The sequence below is a fragment of the Petromyzon marinus genome, chromosome 40, assembly GCF_048934315.1.
Source record: "Petromyzon marinus isolate PM22_M1 ecotype Great Lakes invasive population chromosome 40, UKy_Petmar_22M1.pri1.0, whole genome shotgun sequence".
Lineage (NCBI taxonomy): Eukaryota > Metazoa > Chordata > Hyperoartia > Petromyzontiformes > Petromyzontidae > Petromyzon > Petromyzon marinus.
The window spans coordinates 1,254,394-1,274,224 of record NC_133706.1 but is presented as its reverse complement, the minus strand read 5'-3'; the positions used below and the strand labels follow the sequence as shown (position 1 = coordinate 1,274,224).

At 58.3% G+C, this 19,831-nt stretch overlaps 1 protein-coding gene and 1 long non-coding RNA gene across 5 annotated transcripts in view; one reads left to right on the top strand and one right to left on the bottom strand.

The window, feature by feature from the left end:
• The first annotated feature begins 310 nt into the window (after positions 1-310).
• Positions 311-19,831, top strand: part of FBN2 (fibrillin 2) — a 140,806-nt gene continuing 121,285 nt past the window's right edge. For 2 of the 4 annotated variants that reach the window (XM_076073001.1, XM_032968705.2), the window contains exons 1-5: positions 312-1,080; positions 3,429-3,511; positions 5,845-5,943; positions 6,969-7,064; positions 7,718-7,813. In XM_076073001.1, coding sequence (XP_075929116.1) covers positions 875-1,080; positions 3,429-3,511; positions 5,845-5,943; positions 6,969-7,064; positions 7,718-7,813 — 580 coding nt within the window. In that variant the 5' untranslated portion in view covers positions 312-874. Of the gene's footprint in view, positions 1,081-3,428; positions 3,512-5,844; positions 5,944-6,968; positions 7,065-7,717; positions 7,814-14,642; positions 14,734-19,831 lie in introns of those variants that run through there. The other 2 variants (XM_032968706.2, XM_076073002.1) reach the window with 2 other exon arrangements.
• LOC142930503 (uncharacterized) lies at positions 12,936-14,193 on the bottom strand. The gene is made up of 3 exons (XR_012946438.1): positions 14,103-14,193; positions 13,407-13,613; positions 12,936-13,121 (listed from the first exon to the last, which is right to left on the bottom strand). It is a non-coding gene; the product is annotated as an uncharacterized LOC142930503 (long non-coding RNA).

Below are 19,831 nucleotides of genomic sequence, written 5' to 3'. Positions count from 1 at the left end.
CCCAACTAAAGCCCTCCCATCTCCCCCGATCCATCCATCCCCCCCAACAACACCCACCACACCTCCCGCGCCACCACCAAGGACCACCTCCTTCCCTCCCTCCACCTCCCTGCACTTCCCTCCCTCCTCCACCACCACCACCAACCCAGCACCACCACCACCTCCCCTCCTTCCATTCACCTCCCTCCCCCCTCCACCACTACCAACCCAGCACCACCACCACCGCCACCACCACCTTCCCTCCCGCCCTGCACCCCAGCCCCTTACCCCGACCCCCCACCCGCTCTCAAAGCCGCGCTCCCAATCCTAGCGGCGGTGCCGGCTCCTGAATCGCTCTTCTGTCCCAGGCTCTCAGCGGAGCGCGGCAGCTTCCCACTCTTTGTCTCATCTCGCTCCCTCCCTCGCTCCTCGCTCTCGCCTCGCTCCCTCCCGCTCGAAGCACGCGGCTCGGCATCGGACCCCGGCGCGTGACGAGTTGAACTCCCGGCTCGCGGGCACGTGTGTGTGTCTGTGTGTGTGTCTCCGTGTGTGTGTGTGTCTGTGTGTCCCCGTGTGTGTGTCTGTGTGTGTGTCCCCGTGTGTGTCTGTGTGTGAGTGTCTGTGTGTGTCTGTGTGTGAGTGTCTGTGAGTGTCTGTGTGTGTCTGTGTGTGAGTGTCTGTGTGTGAGTGTCTGTGTGTGTGTCTGTGTGTGTGAGTGTGTGTGTGAGTGTGTCTGTGTCTGTGTGTCTGTGTGAGTGTCTCTGTGTGTTTCTCCGTGTGTGTCTGTGTGTGTGTGAGTGTGTCTGTGTGCGGGTGTCTCCGTCTCTGTGTGGTTCAGTGCCGCACAAAGCTCCCCGGCTGCACCACACCGGGGGCATCTTGCACGGCCACCGCAATGGGCGAGCGGCGACTGAAGCCAGCCGCGGCGAGGCTGCTGCTGCTGCTGATGTGTGCACTGGAATGCGCGCTTGCAGCTGAAGCACCTGCTGCTTCTGCTGCTGCTGCTTCCTCTGCTGCTGCTGCTGCTGCCGGCAGCTCTGGGGACGCGAGCCGAGTGAGGGGCCGGGAGCGACGTCGGGGCAGCCAGGACGCGCTGAGAGGGTGAGTCGGCCCCGCGCGGCATTCTCCCAACGCGACTCGGAGCGGTGGAGACGCGCGTCAGGGGTATCGATTCCCTGTAACGCGACACGCAGCCACAACTTTTTGCTTTAAAATACAGGGGGAAAAATCGTGCGTCTGATCACGCGTCCAGGACGGCAGGTGCCGGCTGAGCGGGGCAACGCTGAATTCCCCCCCTCTAGGAAGGAACTCTGTTCAAGAGGCGATCACGGAATTCATTAATTAGCTTCGATTGGCCCTCTAGTCGAGGAATGTATTACAATCCACACGTCTGAGCGAGCAGGGGGGGGCGGGGGGGGGGCGCGTGGCGACCGCTTTGCGGTTCAGAGTGGGCACCTCGGGTTGCGTTTCGAATTATTTCGAGGAATCGTTGAGGGCCGCTGGTTTTCGGAGTCGGTTCGCGGACCCATGCCGCTTTCCCCCGTCTCGCCCCGTGCCGGCTCGGTCATCGCTGTTGTCGGGATTTTTCGTCGCGAATTCGGTCACGCCTGTTCATTTCCACGTGTCACTCAATCGATCAGATTCTTGTTTTTTTTGTACGTGCCAATATCGCCCGCAGTAAAGTTCGGCATCGGCGCGCATTACCGCGGAACGGGAATGGTACCGGGGGCCGAGGGCACGTCACGCCCTCGGCGGCTAGCGGCGACCCTAGGGCAGGGAACATCGAGACCACGATGGAGGGGTCTCTTTGGGTTAGATCGCGTAAAGCCGCCAGCACCCGACACAGCCAATTAGTAAGGTTAGTCACGTAAACAGAACGTGCCAAATCTCTTATTAGCACAGCACACCGGTGTGTTGCAGAGCAAATCCACAACGTTTGCAAATCCACGAAGGACAACAAACTGAAGTGTATTTGTGTACGTTGAACTTCTTTCGCACCGTACGTAGCCAACCGTGCTAATCGGTGGTGTGAGAAATAATAAACCTGAGAAATAATTTTTTTGAGCCGTGAATTGAACAATCAGAATCTTTATTTTGACTGAAGGAGGAATCCGATGAGCTCTGAAGCTCTTTTGTCACAGATGCCCAGTAGGGGCACGTGGTCAGAAAGTTACCACAACAAAACTAAAACACGATAGCAGTGCAAAGCATGGGGAAGGCAAGCAAGTCACTAAAAATAAACCAAGTCTGTAAGTACAAATTGTAAAAGTATATCAAGGAGAGGGTCGCGGCTGTGCAGACGTCCAGAATGTGGAACCAGCAGCAGCAGCAGCAGCAGAGAGGAAGCGACCTCCCAGTGACCGAGTTGTCAGCTGCGTGTGTTATTGTCGGCTCAGCGCGTTATTTGACACGAGGCTTTGGCTGCTGCTGCTGGAGTGAGGTAAGAGTGGAAGCTGGCAGAAGCAGATGCGTGTCCGGTAAGACATCGGGGTGAGGTTAGGGTCAGGGAAAAGCGGGGTTTGGCTCGTTTTGGGAGTCTGCTTCGCGAACAACCGTCACCAAACAGAGTGCGGCGGCTTCTCTACCCACTATCAAATATCATCGCCTGCTCTCTTGAAACCTCCTCTTAGCTTTCGGGGGAAGGGGGGGAGGGGTTGCTCGGACGAACGCCGACCGCTTGAGGATTTTGTATGCCTGCCGCCAACCGGCGTTTGCTGCCTGGCCAACGTGCAAGCGAAGGGGCCCTCGTTCCTTAGCCGGGCCCCGGCGCAGCGTGGGGGGGAGACGCACGCGCCCGCACCGGACCGCGTCGCTCGCGACGTGCGGATCGCGCCGTCGCCGCCTCTCCCGCTGGGGGTGGCCGGAGCGGCGTCGCGACGTCGATCGCGGGCCCGGGGCAGGGCACCTCGCCTTGGTTCCGCCGGGAGCCGGCCAGCCATGCGGGATTGGCCCGCGAGCGGCACCGGTTTGAACTGATCGTGTGTGTACGTCGAACTTCTTTCGCACTGTACGTAGCCAACCGTGCTAATCGGAGGTGGGGGGTGACGGGCAACAATCTCAATGCAAAAATCAGATCTCTAGAAATGAGTTTGTCAAAGTGCACGGCTCCAGTGGCTTCCGAATATCGTCCATGATTCCTCCTCGCGCCCCCTGCGTCGTTCCTTCCCTTCGGCAGCGAGCGAATGCTGAGCGCGGCGCGCTGCAAGTTGAAACGATCACCGTCGTCGTCGTCGCCGTCGTCATCAATGCCAACAAGTTGACTCGGAAAGGCCGGGAGGCTCGCTGCAAGCGGGGGGATGGCACGAGGCCTCCGAGCGTGGGCGGCGCGCGGCGATCGCGCGATGCGACGGACGACGTTCTGACGGCCCGTGCGCGGAGCGGCCCGCTCATCGTTGTTTCTCCACTGCCCCCCCGACCCCCATCTCCCGGCGGTGTCGGTTGCTGTGCAGGCCCAACGTGTGCGGCTCGCGCTTCCACTCGTACTGCTGCCCCGGCTGGAAGACGCTGCCCGGGGGGAACCAGTGCATCGTGCGTGAGTACCACGTGGGGGGGGGGGGGGGGGCGGTGCATCGTGCGTGAGTACCACGTGGGAGGAGCGGTGCATCGTGCGTGAGTACCACGTGGGGGGAGCGGTGCATCGTGCGTGAGTACCACGTGGGGGGAGCGGTGCATCGTGCGTGAGTACCACGTGGGGGGGGGGCGGTGCATCGTGCGTGAGTACCACGTGGGGGGGGGGCGGTGCATCGTGCGTGAGTACCACGTGGGGGGAGCGGTGCATCGTGCGTGAGTACCACGTGGGGGGAGCGGTGCATCGTGCGTGAGTACCACGTGGGGGGAGCGGTGCATCGTGCGTGAGTACCACGTGGGGGGAGCGGTGCATCGTGCGTGAGTACCACGTGGGGGGAGCGGTGCATCGTGCGTGAGTACCACGTGGGGGGAGCGGTGCATCGTGCGTGAGTACCACGTGGGGGGAGCGGTGCATCGTGCGTGAGTACCACGTGGGGGGAGCGGTGCATCGTGCGTGAATACCACGTGGGGGGAGCGGTGCATCGTGCGTGAGTACCACGTGGGGGGAGGGGTGCATCGTGCGTGAGTACCACGTGGGGGGAGGGGTGCATCGTGCGTGAGTACCACGTGGGGGGAGCGGTGCATCGTGCGTGAGTACCACGTGGGGGGGGGGGGGCGGGCGGTGCATCGTGCGTGAGTACCGTCACGAGTGGGAATTGAGGGATGAGACCCCAAAGTGAGACCGTGGCCATGAGTCCCCCCGGGCCCGTGGGACGTATCGCATCGACCGGCCCCGCGCCGAGATCTGTTTGCGAGGGGGGGGGGCGCTTCCTCTCCTCGCTCAGCGTCTCAGGAAGCCACTGCTTGAGTGGATCGGCCAAACCATTGTCAGCTCCTCCCGCCACGCACGCGAGGAGCAGAAGACGTCGGTGCTGGCGCGACACGTCGCTGTTGAAAGAGGGGTGGGTGGGTCGGCTGCTTATTTAAGGGAATCCAGGTGAGGCCGCTTCGTTGTGTTTTTTTGATTACCGCAGCCCATAAAACACTTCGCAGCATCGTGCAGGAAATAATAATATCCGCAAGCAGGCACAGCAGCCGGTAGCGTGTCGTCACGCGTCCGCTCAGCGCTCGCGCAGTCTGCAGAAGTCACGCGCCGTGGAAAGATCTCAGCCCACGCGGCGGTAAACCGTGCTGCTGATGCAAGCGAACGTGGAATAGTGTCCCAGGCAGTATGAGAATCGGTGATAACGATTTAAAGTTTTGAACGAAGTTATTCTAATTCTTCTTAATTGTATATTTTGAATTTATTTTTAATCGTTCGTTCTCAAATGTATGCAAATGTTGCTGTGGGACCCTCTGCAATTGTTGTGGGAGAGCACTAAGCCAAGAAATATCTCGAGTCCGTGCTCTCGCATTGCCCTGCCCAGTCGTCGTAGCCATGCCCTTGTGCAAACGTGGCCCAGCCTGGCGCACAAACTCAACAAGGTCGCGTGCACCAAACACGAAGCGCACGTCCACGTGTCCCCGCTCACGTCCACGTGTCCCCGCTCACGTCCACGTGTCCCCGCTCACGTCCACGTGTTCCCGCTCACGTCCACGTGTTCCCGTCACGTCCACGTGTTCCCGTCACGTCCACGTGTTCCCGCTCACGTCCACGTGTTCCCACTCACGTCCACGTGTTCCCCCTCTCGTCCACGTGTTCCCCCTCACGTCCACGTGTTCCCGTCACGTCCACGTCCACGTGTTCCCGCTCACGTCCACGTGTTCCCGCTCACGTCCACGTGTTCCCGCTCACGTCCACGTGTTCCCGTCACGTCCACGTGTTCCCACTCACGTCCACGTCCACGTGTTCCCGTCACGTCCACGTGTTCCCACTCACGTCCACGTGTTCCCGCTCACGTCCATGTGTTCCCGCTCACGTCCACGTGTTCCCGTCACGTCCACGTCCACGTGTTCCCACTCACGTCCACGTGTTCCCGCTCACGTCCACGTGTTCCCGCTCACGTCCACGTGTTCCCACTCACGTCCACGTGTTCCCGTCACGTCCACGTGTTCCCGTCACGTCCACGTGTTCCCGCTCACGTCCACGTGTTCCCGCTCACCCTCCCGCGAATTGCGGAGTGACGCGCGTCGCGTTTTGCTGTCGACGGAGGAGAGCGGCACCTGAAAATGGTACCCGCGCACGGCGCCGGAACAACGCGGCCCTCGGTGCCACCCGCGGCGAGAAAACTGCAACCCCCTAGAAATCCCGCGGCGAGCCCCCCCTCCCGCACCCCCCCCCCCGTCGCGCGCGCAGCACGGCGTAGCGTGCGGGATCGCCCCGTTCCTAACGTCGCGTGCTCTCCCTCCCTCTGCCAGCCATCTGCCGCACGTCCTGCGGGGACGGCTTCTGCTCGCGCCCCAACATGTGCACCTGCTCCAGCGGGCAGATCTCCGGCTCGTGCGCGACCAAGTCCGGTGAGCGGCCGGGCGGGCGAGCGACCGAGCGGGCGAGCGGCCGAGAGCGGTGAACGTTTCCCCGGCCCTCGTCGGTTCGTCCGGACGCGGCGGCTTTCGCGCTCCGCAAAGCGTTCGCAACGTTGGCGCTCATCTCTCGCTCACGGCTCTGCTGAGCTGCTGGTGGAAATTCCCCGTTACTGTGGTGGGGGTTGGGTCACCCATCAAGACCACTGGTCCCCTGTGCGGCCCCCCCTCCAGCCTCACTCGTGGCACGAAAAAAACATCTCTGTTGGGTTGTTGCGTGCATTCAAATTGTTCTCCTACATGGTATTCATGCCATAGCCAAACCGAAACAAATCTAAAAACTACTCAACTATTTATATTTTACGAGGTAACGACCGCTGGGCTATATCGAAGCGACCTGGCTACCACAAATGATAGCTCAACAAATTGGCTTATCGTGTGAAAATTGATAGCGGCCAAATACTCTAAACGCGTGGCATTTATTCTAAAACGTGGGGGGGAAAAAACAGAAGACCCGGAGAAAAATCCACGCAACCACGTGAAGAGCATGCAAACTCCAAACATACATGCGTCAGGGTCGGGATCGAACCCACGACTTCCTGTATACCAGGCGAGGTAGTGAACATCTCGCAACCAAGGCACCCCGAGCGCTTGCCGCGAACTCCGAGCGGCGCCGCGGGTGAGCGGGGAAACGGCGCGGTGCAGGGACGACGCCGTCTCACCAGATATTAAAAAAACGAACCAATAAGAAATATTTTTTTTTTACGTGGAGAGACGGACACTTGAATGTGGCATTGTCCGCTTATTTATTTTACAGCACTGGAATGGGCGCTGCTAATGATGACGACGATGATAACAGCGGGGATACTACAATTGGTGACGCTGATAAAGACATTTAAATTGCTGTTGCTGCTGCTGATGCTGCTGCTGATGATGATGAGTTCACCTTTTCCCCCTTGCCACCCTCCCAATCCTGCTCCCCGCTGCCCGCTCTCCACCCCGTGTGCGTGCCCACGCAGTCCAACAGTGCAACATCCGCTGCATGAACGGGGGGTCGTGCGCCGAGGACCACTGCCTGTGTCAGAAGGGCTACAACGGCGCGCACTGCGGCCAGCGTAAGCGACGCACGCTCGCACGCACACTCACGCACGTGGTGCACGCACACACTCACGCACACACTCACGCACGTTGTGCACGCACACACTCACGCACGTGGTGCACGCACACACTCACGCACGTGGTGCACGCACACACTCACGCACGTGGTGCACGCACACACTCACGCACGTGGTGCACGCACACACTCACGCACGTGGTGCACGCACACACTCACGCACGTGGTGCACGCACACACTCACGCACGTGGTGCACGCACTCACTCACTCACGCACACTTGCATGTGGTGCACCCTCGCACGCACGCATGCACTCACTCACGCACGCACTCACGCACGTGCGCGCGCTCGCTCGCATGAGGCGCACGCACCACGACGGGGTGACCACCGCGGGGCTTTCCAATCAAATAGGAGGGTTGAGTCGGGCTGATTCGTCATCCTTGCAGCAGCAGCAGCAGCGGCTTTTGGCTGCTTGCCATGGAACAAAGATGGTCACCGCATCGCGCACTTTCGGATGCGCTGCTGCGGCCGTCCAGAACGTTCTTCCTTCTGACATTAAAGGGTATCCGGTACGATGTGTCACACATCGCCGGGCCTGGTCTGGACCACACCATGCGGTCTTTAAGGTCACACGCGGGATCTTTGTCTTTGCAGCGGTGTGCGACAGCGGCTGTCAAAACGGCGGGCGCTGCATCGGGCCGAGCCGCTGCGCTTGCGTCTACGGCTACACGGGGGCGCAGTGCGAGCGAGGTGAGTGCCCACCCGCGTGCCCTCCCCGGGGGCCGTCGCTCGCCCCACGCCGCCCTGGCGTCGGAGGCGACGCCCTTCCACGCGTCTCGGTGGTTTGTTTCATCTTGCGGCGGAACAAAGGACGCGACAACGACGATGACGATGACGACGGCGGCGGCAACCGTTGTGGGACTCGTCGCGCCCGGCGTCTCCGCGCGTCGGTCGCGGGCGTCCTGCGTTCACCCCGGCGCCCGCGGGGAACGCAGCGGCGGCGCTCGGGAGATGTATTTATCTGAACCGGGGAAGGGTTAGTCCACGCGCTGGGTGGTTAGCGCTCGCTGCGCCACCACTGGGCCGTTCCGAAAGTTCCTCCAGGTGTTTCCGCGATCCGATGGCCCTGGCCAGGCCTCCTGGAAAGGCTTCATGTTCTTATCGTCGTCATCGAGCGTGATGATGATGGTGCTGATGATGATCTTTGAGTAGCACCAGGGTGAAGGTGGGGCCTCCCCTTGGGCAGTGCCCGAGCTATGCGCCGGAAATAGGCCCAGACGTTCATGCCGGATCAGGTCCTCCACAAGCCCAGACGCCGATATTTCACTCATCGGTACCACCTGAGGTGGCCTAACTCTAGCGGTTGCTATTTCTTCGTATGTCCAATATCAGTGAATTATGCATCCTCTGTCTGAAATGAGTGGGGGGTTAGCAGGTAATTCACTCTCATGAGCCGTATAAATTAATCGGTACTGCGAGATTTTTGCTTCATTAGGTGGTGCTGATTTCTGCTCTGGCCCACTGTGTGGAATGTAACAGTCATTGGCTTCTTGGTGCTTCGTAGAATTTGACGGTCTAATCCACACGGAGGCCCCCCATACCTGGACTGAGGCGCGGCCAAACCAACATTCTCTGCTATTATATATCCGTAGTGCACTTTTTACACAAATAGGAAAACAATACAAATTCTCATGCATTTTTTGCAAATACAAGCTTGTAAATTGTCCGTGGGGACATTTTCACAACAGCACGCCAAACAGGGGCGATGTGGCCTTAACACACGGGACACACGGAGACAGAGGAGACAGAGGAGACGCCGCTCCAAGCGGGCCACAGACACAGGGCATGACCGGCACCCCGGCCTCCGTGCTGGGCACGCGAGCGAGCGGGCGAGGGCACGCGGAGTTTTCATTCATCCCTGACACCACGCTGTCCTCTTAAGCCCTCCGAGGAAGGCTGCTCTTCAGGGGGGGGGGGGCGATTTTCTCCGTTTTTTTGTTTGCGCGTGTGTCCCCCGCCTCCACGCCCCCATCACCCGACCCCCCCCCCCCCTCTTCATAGTGCCGAGCCAAACTTTTCCTTTCACGTCGCCCCTCTTGCCCATCTTGTTTCTTCGTCCTCTATTCTCTCGCGTTTCTTTATTTATCGCCCTCCATCCCCCCGCCTACTCTCTTGGAGGTTGAACTTCTTTCCCACCGTACGTAGCCAACCATGCTGATTGGAGATGCGGGGGAAGGATAACAAACTAAATTCAAAAAAGTAGAAATTAGTTTTCAATCTAGATGATGATTTAAAAGTGCATAGCTCCAGTGGCTTCCTAATAGCGGAAGAGCGTTCCAGACGGCCGTAGAAGCGCATCTGAAAGAGCGCGACGTGGGGACCACCGTCTTTGTTCGATGGTTAGCCAAAAGCCACTGCGAAGATGACCGGAGTTTGTGTGATGGTTTATGCTACTTGATGAGATCAGCGAGGTATTGTGGTTCATTTGTGGCAAGCACTTTGTGTGTAATGAGTGCGACCTTATAATGTATTTGCTTGGTAACTGGTGTGTGTCGACGCCTCTGTTCCATAAAGCGTCGCGCTCAAAGAGTTTTCCTCTGGTGATGGGGCCGGAGTAATTTTATGGGAAGGCACAAACGCTGTCTCTCGACTCGTAAAGGCTTCACCTAAACTCTGCAACGAGGAGTCATTAGCCGCCGAACGCTCGGAGCCCCAACTTTTTTTCCACAGTGCCCTCCGCCCTCCTGTCTCCCACTCCGAGAGAAGTTGCTCACCTCCCCGGCGGGAGGTCACGAGGTGGGCCTCCGTGACATCCCAATTCACCGCTCGCGAGCGGAAAAAGCGCAGAGCGGGCGTCCTCCACGCGTGGCGAGGGGAGGGCGCCAGGTCGGTCCGCCCCCAACGGCGTGCGGCGCCGCACCGGTCGTAGCGCGAGAGACGTTCGTGGCCGTGTCGTGCGTCGTCCCTGTGGGCGCGGAGCGACTTCGCACCCCGCCACGCTCGAGCCACGCCGTCCTACACTGCCCATGCATTGCACTACACCACACTGCACATTGCTGTACTGCACCGAACTACACCACACTACCCATGCACTGCACTACATCACACTGCCCATGCACCGCACTGCACCATCTTGCACCGGGTGGCTTGGGGCCAGGTTGGGGCCAGGTTGGGGCGATGCCGCTGGCTCCGCGTGCCAGCGGCACCGACCGCCACGAATCTCCAACACCCAGCAACGGATTATGTCTGTTCCATTCTCCAGACGTGGAGACAAGAGAGAGAGACTGACCACTCCTCTCCCGCGAGCAGCCTCTTCCTACCCCTCCCCCTCCTCGCCCGGTTCCTTGACCCTCGCGAGCTAAAAGTCAGTGCCCCCGAGGGGCCCTGCCAACCTCCTTCCCGTCCCCACCACCCCCCCCCTGCTCCCCAGCCTGCAGATAAAGAAAATTCCCAAGAGGTCCAATGGATAATTTACTGCACCCGCTCCAAGAGCGTCTTTGTGGCGCGCTCGCCGCTGTGAGACTCCGCCGTGAGACTCCGCCGTGAGACTCCGTCAATGCTCCGAGGGAAATGTCGGCATAAATTTTACGACTGATAAACTTCTTCCCGGTGTACCAAACCAAAAAAACGAAATGAAATCCTCCACGGTATTTTTTTTACTTTTCCTTTTGGCCCATCGAACGGCAAGTCATATAACAAAAAAAGAAAAACACACGCTAAAAAGGTGCTTGTATTTTGTGAGGGTTACAGGTTTTACTTTATTAAATGAAAAGATGTGTTCATTGCCGAGTCGTTCTTTGTGAGAACGGCCAGCGCCAGAAGATTTACTGTCTTGGCATGAGGTAACAATGTACCTCGCGAGCATCAGACAACGAAGAGCGGGGAAAAAAAACTGCGAGCAGATGGCAAAAACTTCTGGATGTCTCACTTGAGAATGTAGGCCAAAATTGTTTAAAAAGCGCTCGAAAACCAGACAGCTTTAAAGCGGTGCGTGCATGAGTGTGTGTACGTGGCGAGTGCTGCACCACGAACTCGGCGACCCCAGTTTGATTCCCTCTCAGATAAATGAATTGGTCCTGGGCTTCCCTTAGGTCGACTCAGCCTCACGTGAGTACCGGGTGCGGTGTACACATCGCCACTAGGGAGACAAAGGCGGCCGGGCGTGGCCACCCACCCCTTCGTGTTTCGTGCTGGCACACGAGGGGGTGCTCGCTAACAGCACATGCCCCAAGTCTGTTAAAGACTACATGGGGGGTGTTCGTCTTTGTGTGTACGTAGCTCACATGGCTTCCTTATGCTTGAAAAGAGACATTGATAGATTGCCTATCTCAGTCGAGTGGGCTTGCCACCATGCTCCCCCCTCCCCACACATCCGTGACTTCTCGAACTGACTTCGCTGTCAGCCCACGGCCGCGCGCCAGGCGAGGCTTTGCACAGGGAGTGACACAGCGCACATTCGCTGCTGCCGCACGTCGCCCTCGGATGCAGTCCGCCGTGGTCGCGTTGGCAAGAGGCGGGTGTCTAGTCAGGAGGGATTTGTTACTAAAAAACAAGCCGCACTGAGGCATTGGCGCTCATCTCCTGCCAGTGGTGGAAATTCCGCATTGCTCTGCGGCGGGGACGAGCCTCGATCTCCTGGACAGCCGCCGGTGATTTGTAGACAAAGTGGAACCTATTTAATCGACCCACCCCGCTGCAGGGATGATGGGCTGAGCCCCCTTGGCTGATCGTCGGGTATACTTGAGGTCAAACCCCAACGTTTAACGAAACCCCAATAATTGGCAGCATCCTGTGTTTAAAACAATCTAGGCAGCGTTCGTTTCTCTGCGTTGGACGTAAATTAAATCTTGTTATTGTTTAGTACAATTAGGGTCGTTGTTTGGAGTATTGCGAGATGAAAATGATTGCCTTTGCAAAGTTCAACGTCGTTTGCCATCACGGTCTTGTTCCTTCTGGGGTTGTTGTGGCCCAGATTAAAGTGCGACAGCGACGACCCCTCGTCACGCTTTGGCAGTGCGCACGCAGCTGACATGTTTTGCCTGCCGGGTTATCGTTTGTAACAGAGGTACACAATGCTTAACGTGAACTTCACGTTGTGACGCGTCGCCATCGCCGCTGCCGCACAATGATCTCTCTTCACCAATTTCTTCGGCGCGTGCGAGAGAGAGACGCTCTATCCCGCACAGACAGAACAGGTGTGGTTCGCATATTCGCTGCGCCGCCTTCCCCTGGCCCGCCGACCCCCTCGGCGCTCGCGTCGATGGGGGACGACGCAAGGCGTCCGTCCCCCCCCCCACCCCCCCGAGTCGACTTTTCCCCGTCGGCAGAGACGACGCCGATTTTACGGAGCCGCTTTTTTACGGCACTTGGGCGCGAGTCTGTCAACCCGCCCGCGTGTCCCACGCCGCCTGCAGCGCCCGCAGCTCAACGCAGAGGACGCCGCTGCCGCTGCTGCCGCTGCCCAACCGGCAGCCAGCGAAGAATCCCTCACGCGACCGCGGCGCTGCCGGCGGCCGCTCTGCCGCTGCCCGGCCGCGAGGGCGATCTCCGCCTCGCCAACCGGGGGGGGGGGGGCCTCGAGACGCCGGCCAGCCGAGGCGTCACCGACCGGGGCGTCCGCCCGCCCTCCCTCCACCATGAAGGCAGGCGGCTCTTCGTCGCAAGCGCCTGGGAGACGTCGCTCCGCTCGAGGTGCTTTGAACGCGTCCCAAGAATGTCGCGGACTTGCTAAGAGGAGCCGTTGCTGATAGATTATTATCTCGGACATCCAGGATGTAGAAGAAAAAAAATCCCTCACTGCTGCCATCCACAGCGCTGGATTCCAGCAGGCAGCCACGTGCAGCGTAGCCGAGACCACCACCACCAGCACTACCGCACGGTTAAAGGTGCAGCTCTGCAATTTCCCTCTCGCGCCGCTGCTGGTGGCTGGGCCTGTGCTGGAGGGGGGGGGATCTCCATCCCGAGTCACCCGTCGGCTCTCGATGTACGAGAAGCGAAGGTTGCCGATGTATGAATCTTCTCTGCTTTCCTCTTCACCTCTCCATCTCTCTGAGCCCAACTAAAAAACAAACAAATACACTTTTTAAAAATATATTTTACCAGCTGAGGCCCACTGAGCTATATAGGTCTCTTTCAGAAGTAACCTGGCCACAAATCATAGCTCAACGAAGTGGCTTATCACGTGGATATGTATATCGGCCAAATACTCGAAGTGCGTGTTTCTAAATGTGGAGGACCCGGAGAAAAATCCACGCGACCACGGTGAGAGAGAGACGTGCAAACTCCAAATATACAGCAGCAGCAGGCGTCAGGGTCGGGATGGAACCCACGACCTCCTGCGTACCAGGCGAGGTAGTTAACATCTCCTAGCCACCGTGGCGTCCTCAGTTAGACTCTGTGGGTTCCGTCTGCGGCTCGAGGCGGGTACGGTGGCGTCCTCCCCGTGCCGTACGAAGCAGCGGTGGGAGCCCCCAGCCGGCGGCGGACTGCGCCGCTCCATCGCCCGCCCAGCCGACGCCAAGGCCGGTGTGAAACCAGGACTCTCTTTAGACTGGAGGAGAGAGGGGGAGGCATGGTTAATGTTTGACGGTCACGAAGGGGGTGGGGGTTGTTTTACCAAACTTCCGCGTCTCCCACTCCGCCCGTGCGTCTGTCGAGGGGTGCGCGGATGTGGGTTATGATTTACAAACACATTTTTGTCTCTGGATCTCCTCCCAAGTAAAAATTACACGATCATTCATACTCAACATACACCGGAGGCATGCCACGGCAAAGGAATGAAACAATGACGATACTAAATAAACTACACCGATATGGTAATAGCGGCGTTGAGCAGCTCTGCTCGCTAATTGGCACATTAGAAGCGGTGTCGAATTGCCCCCGGCAATGGATGGAGTTGGCGGGTGGCGTGGCAACGACCGTGAGCTGTGGGCGGCAGTGCTGGTCGCCTGCATGGGCGGCGCCACTGTTTGGTTGTGAATCCGTTACATAAACAATGAGAATAATATCGTAGTAGTCGCTAAACCATCAATAGGGTCACCGTTACGATGTCCCTCCAGGTGCCTCTGCGATCCATCGCCCCTGGCCAGGCCTCCTGGATAGGCTTCATGTCCACATCAACTTCATCGAGGGCGATGGTGACGACGATGACAAGGTTGACAATGATGATGACAATAACGATGACAATGACGACAACGTTGACGATAACGATGACGACAACGTTGACAATGATGACGATGACAACGATGACGACAACGTTCACAACGATGACGACAACGTTGACAATGATGATGACGATGACTATGATCCGTGAGCAGCACCAGGGTGAGCGTGGGGCCTCCCCTCGAGTGGCGAGCCCACGTGGTTCCGGATCTAAGTTCGAGACCCCCCCCCCTCCGCCGCGGTGCGACGTGGAGGCTCCCCCGGTCGCTTCGAAGATGAAGCCACGCGCCCCCTGTGCGCACGTTCAACAACCTTGCGCGCACCGCACGTAGCCGACCGTGGTAATCGGAGGTGGTCGGTCTCCCTTGCGCGTTGGGGACAAAAATAAAAGCCCCAGTGCGGGGTGATGTCACGGTGGCGTTCGTGACGCGGTCGGAGCCACCGGCGCGTGCGGGAAGTCGCGGCGAGCCCGCTGCTGATCGCCGACAGTGCCCCCGTCTCGTTCTGAGGTAGGTGGCCAACTCCTTTTTCCCGCCTTTTCTCACTTCTTTTCCCGCCACCGCGTTCGTGGCGGTGCGTCACGTGGGCACGCAGGGCAGTGCGTGGGCACGCAGGGCAGTGCGTGGGCACGCAGGGCAGTGCGTGGGCACGCAGGGCAGTGCGTGGGCACGCAGGGCAGTGCGTGGGCACGCAGGGCAGTGCGTGGGCACGCAGGGCAGTGCGTGGGCACGCAGGGCAGTGCGTGGGCACGCAGGGCAGTGCGTGGGCACGCAGGGCAGTGCGTGGGCACGCAGGGCAGTGCGTGGGCACGCAGGGCAGTGCGTGGGCACGCAGGGCAGTGCGTGGGCACGCAGGGCAGTGCGTGGGCACGCAGGGCAGTGCGTGGGCACGCAGGGCAGTGCGTGGGCACGCAGGGCAGTGCGTGGGCACGCAGGGCAGTGCGTGGGCACGCAGGGCAGTGCGTGGGCACGCAGGGCAGTGCGTGGGCACGCAGGGCAGTGCGTGGGCACGCAGGGCAGTGCGTGGGCACGCAGGGCAGTGCGTGGGCACGCAGGGCAGTGCGTGGGCACGCAGGGCAGTGCGTGGGCACGCAGGGCAGTGCGTGGGCACGCAGGGCAGTGCGTGGGCACGCAGGGCAGTGCGTGGGCACGCAGGGCAGTGCGTGGGCACGCAGGGCAGTGTGTCGCCTCACGTGCTAGCAGGGCAGTGCGTGGTCACGTGCTAGCAGGAGCGGGGGACCTTTTTTCTGCCAAGGGCCATTTGGATATTTATAACATCATTCGCGGGCCATACAAAATGATCAACCTAAAAATAAGCCTGTTATATTTGGTCAAACAATTAACTCACTCCTAATGTGATGGCTGGAACTGCTTCTCTTTGGCGAGGCGTGTGATGATGTTAGCTGGTGTTGACGATGTTGCTACTCGCAACTGCTTTTCCAGGTTTGCTCCGAGATTTATTGAATTTGGAGTCCCGCCTGCGGTTGCCTTGGCAGGGCCAGAGACCAAATGACTTTGCGGGCCTCACACGGCCCGCGGGCCGGACGTACCCCACCCCTGTGCAGTGCCAGATTATCCTAGCAGCGAAAGTCGCTACGACTGCTACGGGCCCCGCACTTTCAAGGGCCCCGCACTTTCAAGGGCCCCGCACTTTCAAGGGCCCCGCACTTTCAAGGGCCCCGCACTTTCAAGGGCCCCGCACTTTCAAGGGCCCCGCACTTTCAAGGGCCCCGCACTTTCAAGGGCCCCGCACTTTCAAGGGCCCCGCACTTTCAAGGGCCCCGCACTTTCAAGGGCCCCGCACTTTCAAGGGCCCCGCACTTTCAAGGGCCCCGCACTTTCAAGGGCCCCGCGCTAAATGCTTTCAGGCTATCAATTCCGGTTCAGTGATTCTGCACTTGCGTTTTTGCTATAGTACTATACCGCCTTCAACTTTTATGAACGACTGGGTGTTTAAGTCTAATGGGTTCTTTCGGTAAAGTCACGTAGAATGGAGATAAAATAATAAAATTCTCACGACGTTTCGGCCACAACACAAGTAGCCTTCCTCAGGTGAAGAAACAGGACTGTCCGGAAGACAGCGCTTGAGTGAGAGTGAGGGTGTTTAAGGTTAGGGATTTGTCGTGTTATCTGGCTGTATAGCAAATGAAAAAATACAATTACTTTACTATACAAGTTAAAAATGCGTTTTTTATCTATTTGTGTAAAAAAAAAATTTAGGGCCCCTTTATAACATTTGCTACATGCCCCCGCACTAGCTTAATCCGGCACTGATTCTGAGGCTCCTTCGTCAAGCGCCCTCTGCAAATCCACGCACGGTGCTTCCAAAAGCGCTCCGCCGAGAAGGAATCGTTCACGATCAGAGCCAGGGGTGTCGCTCAAATGAGGTGAAACTCCGCGCCTGATGTGACGGGGGATTTTTCTGAGCTCTCGTTCTGGCGTCTGAGATGAGTCCACTGATTCACTCCGCCCGAGAGCCCAGTTCGGGCCCGTGCTTGAGTATGGCAGCAGTGCCAATGTCGAGGTCTGCCGGCCATGCCGAGAGGACCTCGACAGACAGAGAGACAGAGAGAGAAAGTTGGTGTCGTTCTGATGTTCCCCCTCCGTTGAAGGAGCAGACGACTCCGTTGGGCTGTGTGCTCCAGAGCTGTGGGTTGCATGGCCACAGTGGCACTCCCGTGCATTGTGTCTTTCATTCTCCATTCGTGAATGAGGTGTGGGCATCGGGTTTGTTGTTGTTGTCACTGATGGTTGCCCCAGCGGCGTCTTCGAGGATTAATGTAAAACCCAGGAGGTGCGATTGATTGGGTCTCGAGCGAGGCGTTCAATTCTGGACGTCCGCGTTGGTCGATCTTGTTCACCAGCGTTCTCCCGGGTCTGGAGGGTCTGGGTCGATCAGAGAGGTTGGCTTTTACCTGGAATCGAACCCAGGTTGTGTGTGTGTGAGTGATTGTGTGTGTGTGAGTGCTTGTGTGTGTGTGAGTGCTTGTGTGTGTGTGAGTGATTGTGTGTGTGAGTGATTGTGTGTGTGAGTGATTGTGTGTGTGAGTGCTTGTGTGTGTGTGAGTGCTTGTGTGTGTGAGTGCTTGTGTGTGTGTGAGAGTGCTTGTGTGTGTGTGAGTGATTGTGTGTGTGTGAGTGATTGTGTGTGTGAGTGATTGTGTGTGCTTGTGTGTGTGTGAGTGCTTGTGTATGTGTGAGTGATTGTGTGTGTGAGTGCTTGTGTGTGTGCTTGTGTGTGTGTGAGTGCTTGTGTGTGTGTGTGAGTGCTTGTGTGTGTGTGAGTGCTTGTGTGTGTGTGAGTGCTTGTGTGTGTAAGCACTTGTGTGCTTGTGTGTGTGTGAGTGATTGTGTGTGTGAGTGATTGTGTGTGCTTGTGTGTGTGTGAGTGCTTGTGTGTGTGAGTGCTTGTGTGTGTGTGCTTGTGTGTGTGTGAGTGCTTGTGTGTGTGAGTGAGTGCTTGTGTGTGATTGTGTGTGTGCTTGTGTGTGTGTGAGTGCTTGTGTGTGTGAGTGCTTGTGTGTGTGAGTGAGTGCTTGTGTGTGTGTGAGTGATTGTGTGTGTGCTTGTGTGTGTGTATGTGTGTGTGTGAGTGATTGTGTGTGTGTGAGTGCTTGTGTGTGAATGCTTGTGTGTGAGTACTTGTGTGTGTGTGTGCTTGTGTGTGTGTGATTGCTTGTGTGTATGTGTGTGCTTGTGTGTGTGTGAGTGCTTGTGTGTGTGTGTGTGAGTGCTTGTGTGTGTGTGAGTGCTTGTGTGTGTGTGAGTGCTTGTGTGTGTAAGCACTTGTGTGCTTGTGTGTGTGTGAGTGATTGTGTGTGTGAGTGATTGTGTGTGCTTGTGTGTGTGTGAGTGCTTGTGTGTGTGAGTGCTTGTGTGTGTGTGCTTGTGTGTGTGTGAGTGCTTGTGTGTGTGAGTGAGTGCTTGTGTGTGATTGTGTGTGTGCTTGTGTGTGTGTGAGTGCTTGTGTGTGTGAGTGAGTGCTTGTGTGTGTGAGTGAGTGCTTGTGTGTGTGTGAGTGATTGTGTGTGTGCTTGTGTGTGTGTATGTGTGTGTGTGAGTGATTGTGTGTGTGTGAGTGCTTGTGTGTGAATGCTTGTGTGTGAGTACTTGTGTGTGTGTGCTTGTGTGTGTGTGATTGCTTGTGTGTGTGTGAGTGCTTGTGTGTGTGTGAGTGCTTGTGTGTGTGTGCTCGTGTGTGTGTGAGTGCTTGTGTGTGTGTGTGTGCTCGTGTGTGTGTGAGTGCGGTAAGTGTAGTGGTTAGCGCGCTGCGCTACGAACCCGGCGACCCGAGTTCGATTCCCGCTCACGGCCAACACCTGTGACGATTATCTGAACCGGTCCCGGGCCTCCCCTAGGTCGACTCAGCCTCAAATGAGTACCTGGTGTGGTGTGTAGATAACATCGCCACTGGGGAGACAAAGGCGGTCGGGCGTGGTGCTGGCCACCCACCCCCTCGTGTACTGTTGCGGTCTTCATAGATGGTCGCTAAAAGCACTTGCCCCTACAGTCTGTTAAGGCTATACGGGGGACCTTTGTCTTTGTGTGTCGTAGGGAATGTATGTGTGTATGTAGGATTTAACCGTGTGTGTGTGTGCGTTAGCGTGAGTCAGTCTGGCGGAGTTGGCTGCTTTGCGTTACCCGTGTTGAATGACAGGACTCCCCAGAGCTTCCATTTAAACATAATCACCATACTTGCTATTAGCAGCGCCCCCCCCTCCCCGCCTCACTCCCTTGCTCCACCTCGCTCCACCTCACTCCCTCGCTCCCCCCTCCCCGCCTCACTCCCTTGCTCCACCTCGCTCCACCTCACTCCCTCGCTCCACCTCACTCCCTCGCTCCACCTCACTCCACCTCACTCCCTTGCTCCACCTCGCTCCACCTCACTCCCTCGCTCCACCTCACTCCACCTCACTCCCTCGCTCCACCTCACTCCACCTCACTCCCTTGCTCCACCTCACTCCACCCCACCCTCTCGCTCCACCTCACTCCACCCCACCCTCTCGCTCCACCTCACTCCATCACTCCACCTCACTCTCTCCCTCCACCTCACTCCACCTCACTCCCTCACTCCACCTCACTCCACCCCACCCTCTCCCTCGCTCCACCTCGCCCCACCTCACTCCCTCACTCCACCTCACTCCACCCCACCCTCTCCCTCGCTCCACCTCACTCCACCTCGCTCCACCTCACTCCCTCCATGCATCTCGATCCCTCACTCCATCTCGCTCCACCTCGCTCCATCTCGCTCCACCTCACTCCCTCTCGCCACCTCTCTGCACCTCACCTTGCCCCTGCTTTGTCTCGAGTAGTCGTCTCAGACCACACCGCTACTCAGCTCTGGCTCGAGGCCTCGCTCCGTCCGTTTGCGTCCCAGGCAGCGGCAGCAGCAGCAGGCGGCGCGGTGCACCTGGGGACCCCCCCCCCACCCCCCCGGCAACGCGGGGCGGCTCCTCGCCCGTGAACAAAGACCGGCAGCTCAGCGGCGTTGTTTCAAGGCGAGAACACCTCGCGTCGAAAGCGGTTTAGTTCGTCTTGGTGCCCCCCACCCCGCACGCGCGTGGCCCGTGGTAGAGGTTATTTATTTATTGAATGCGGAGAGGCGGCG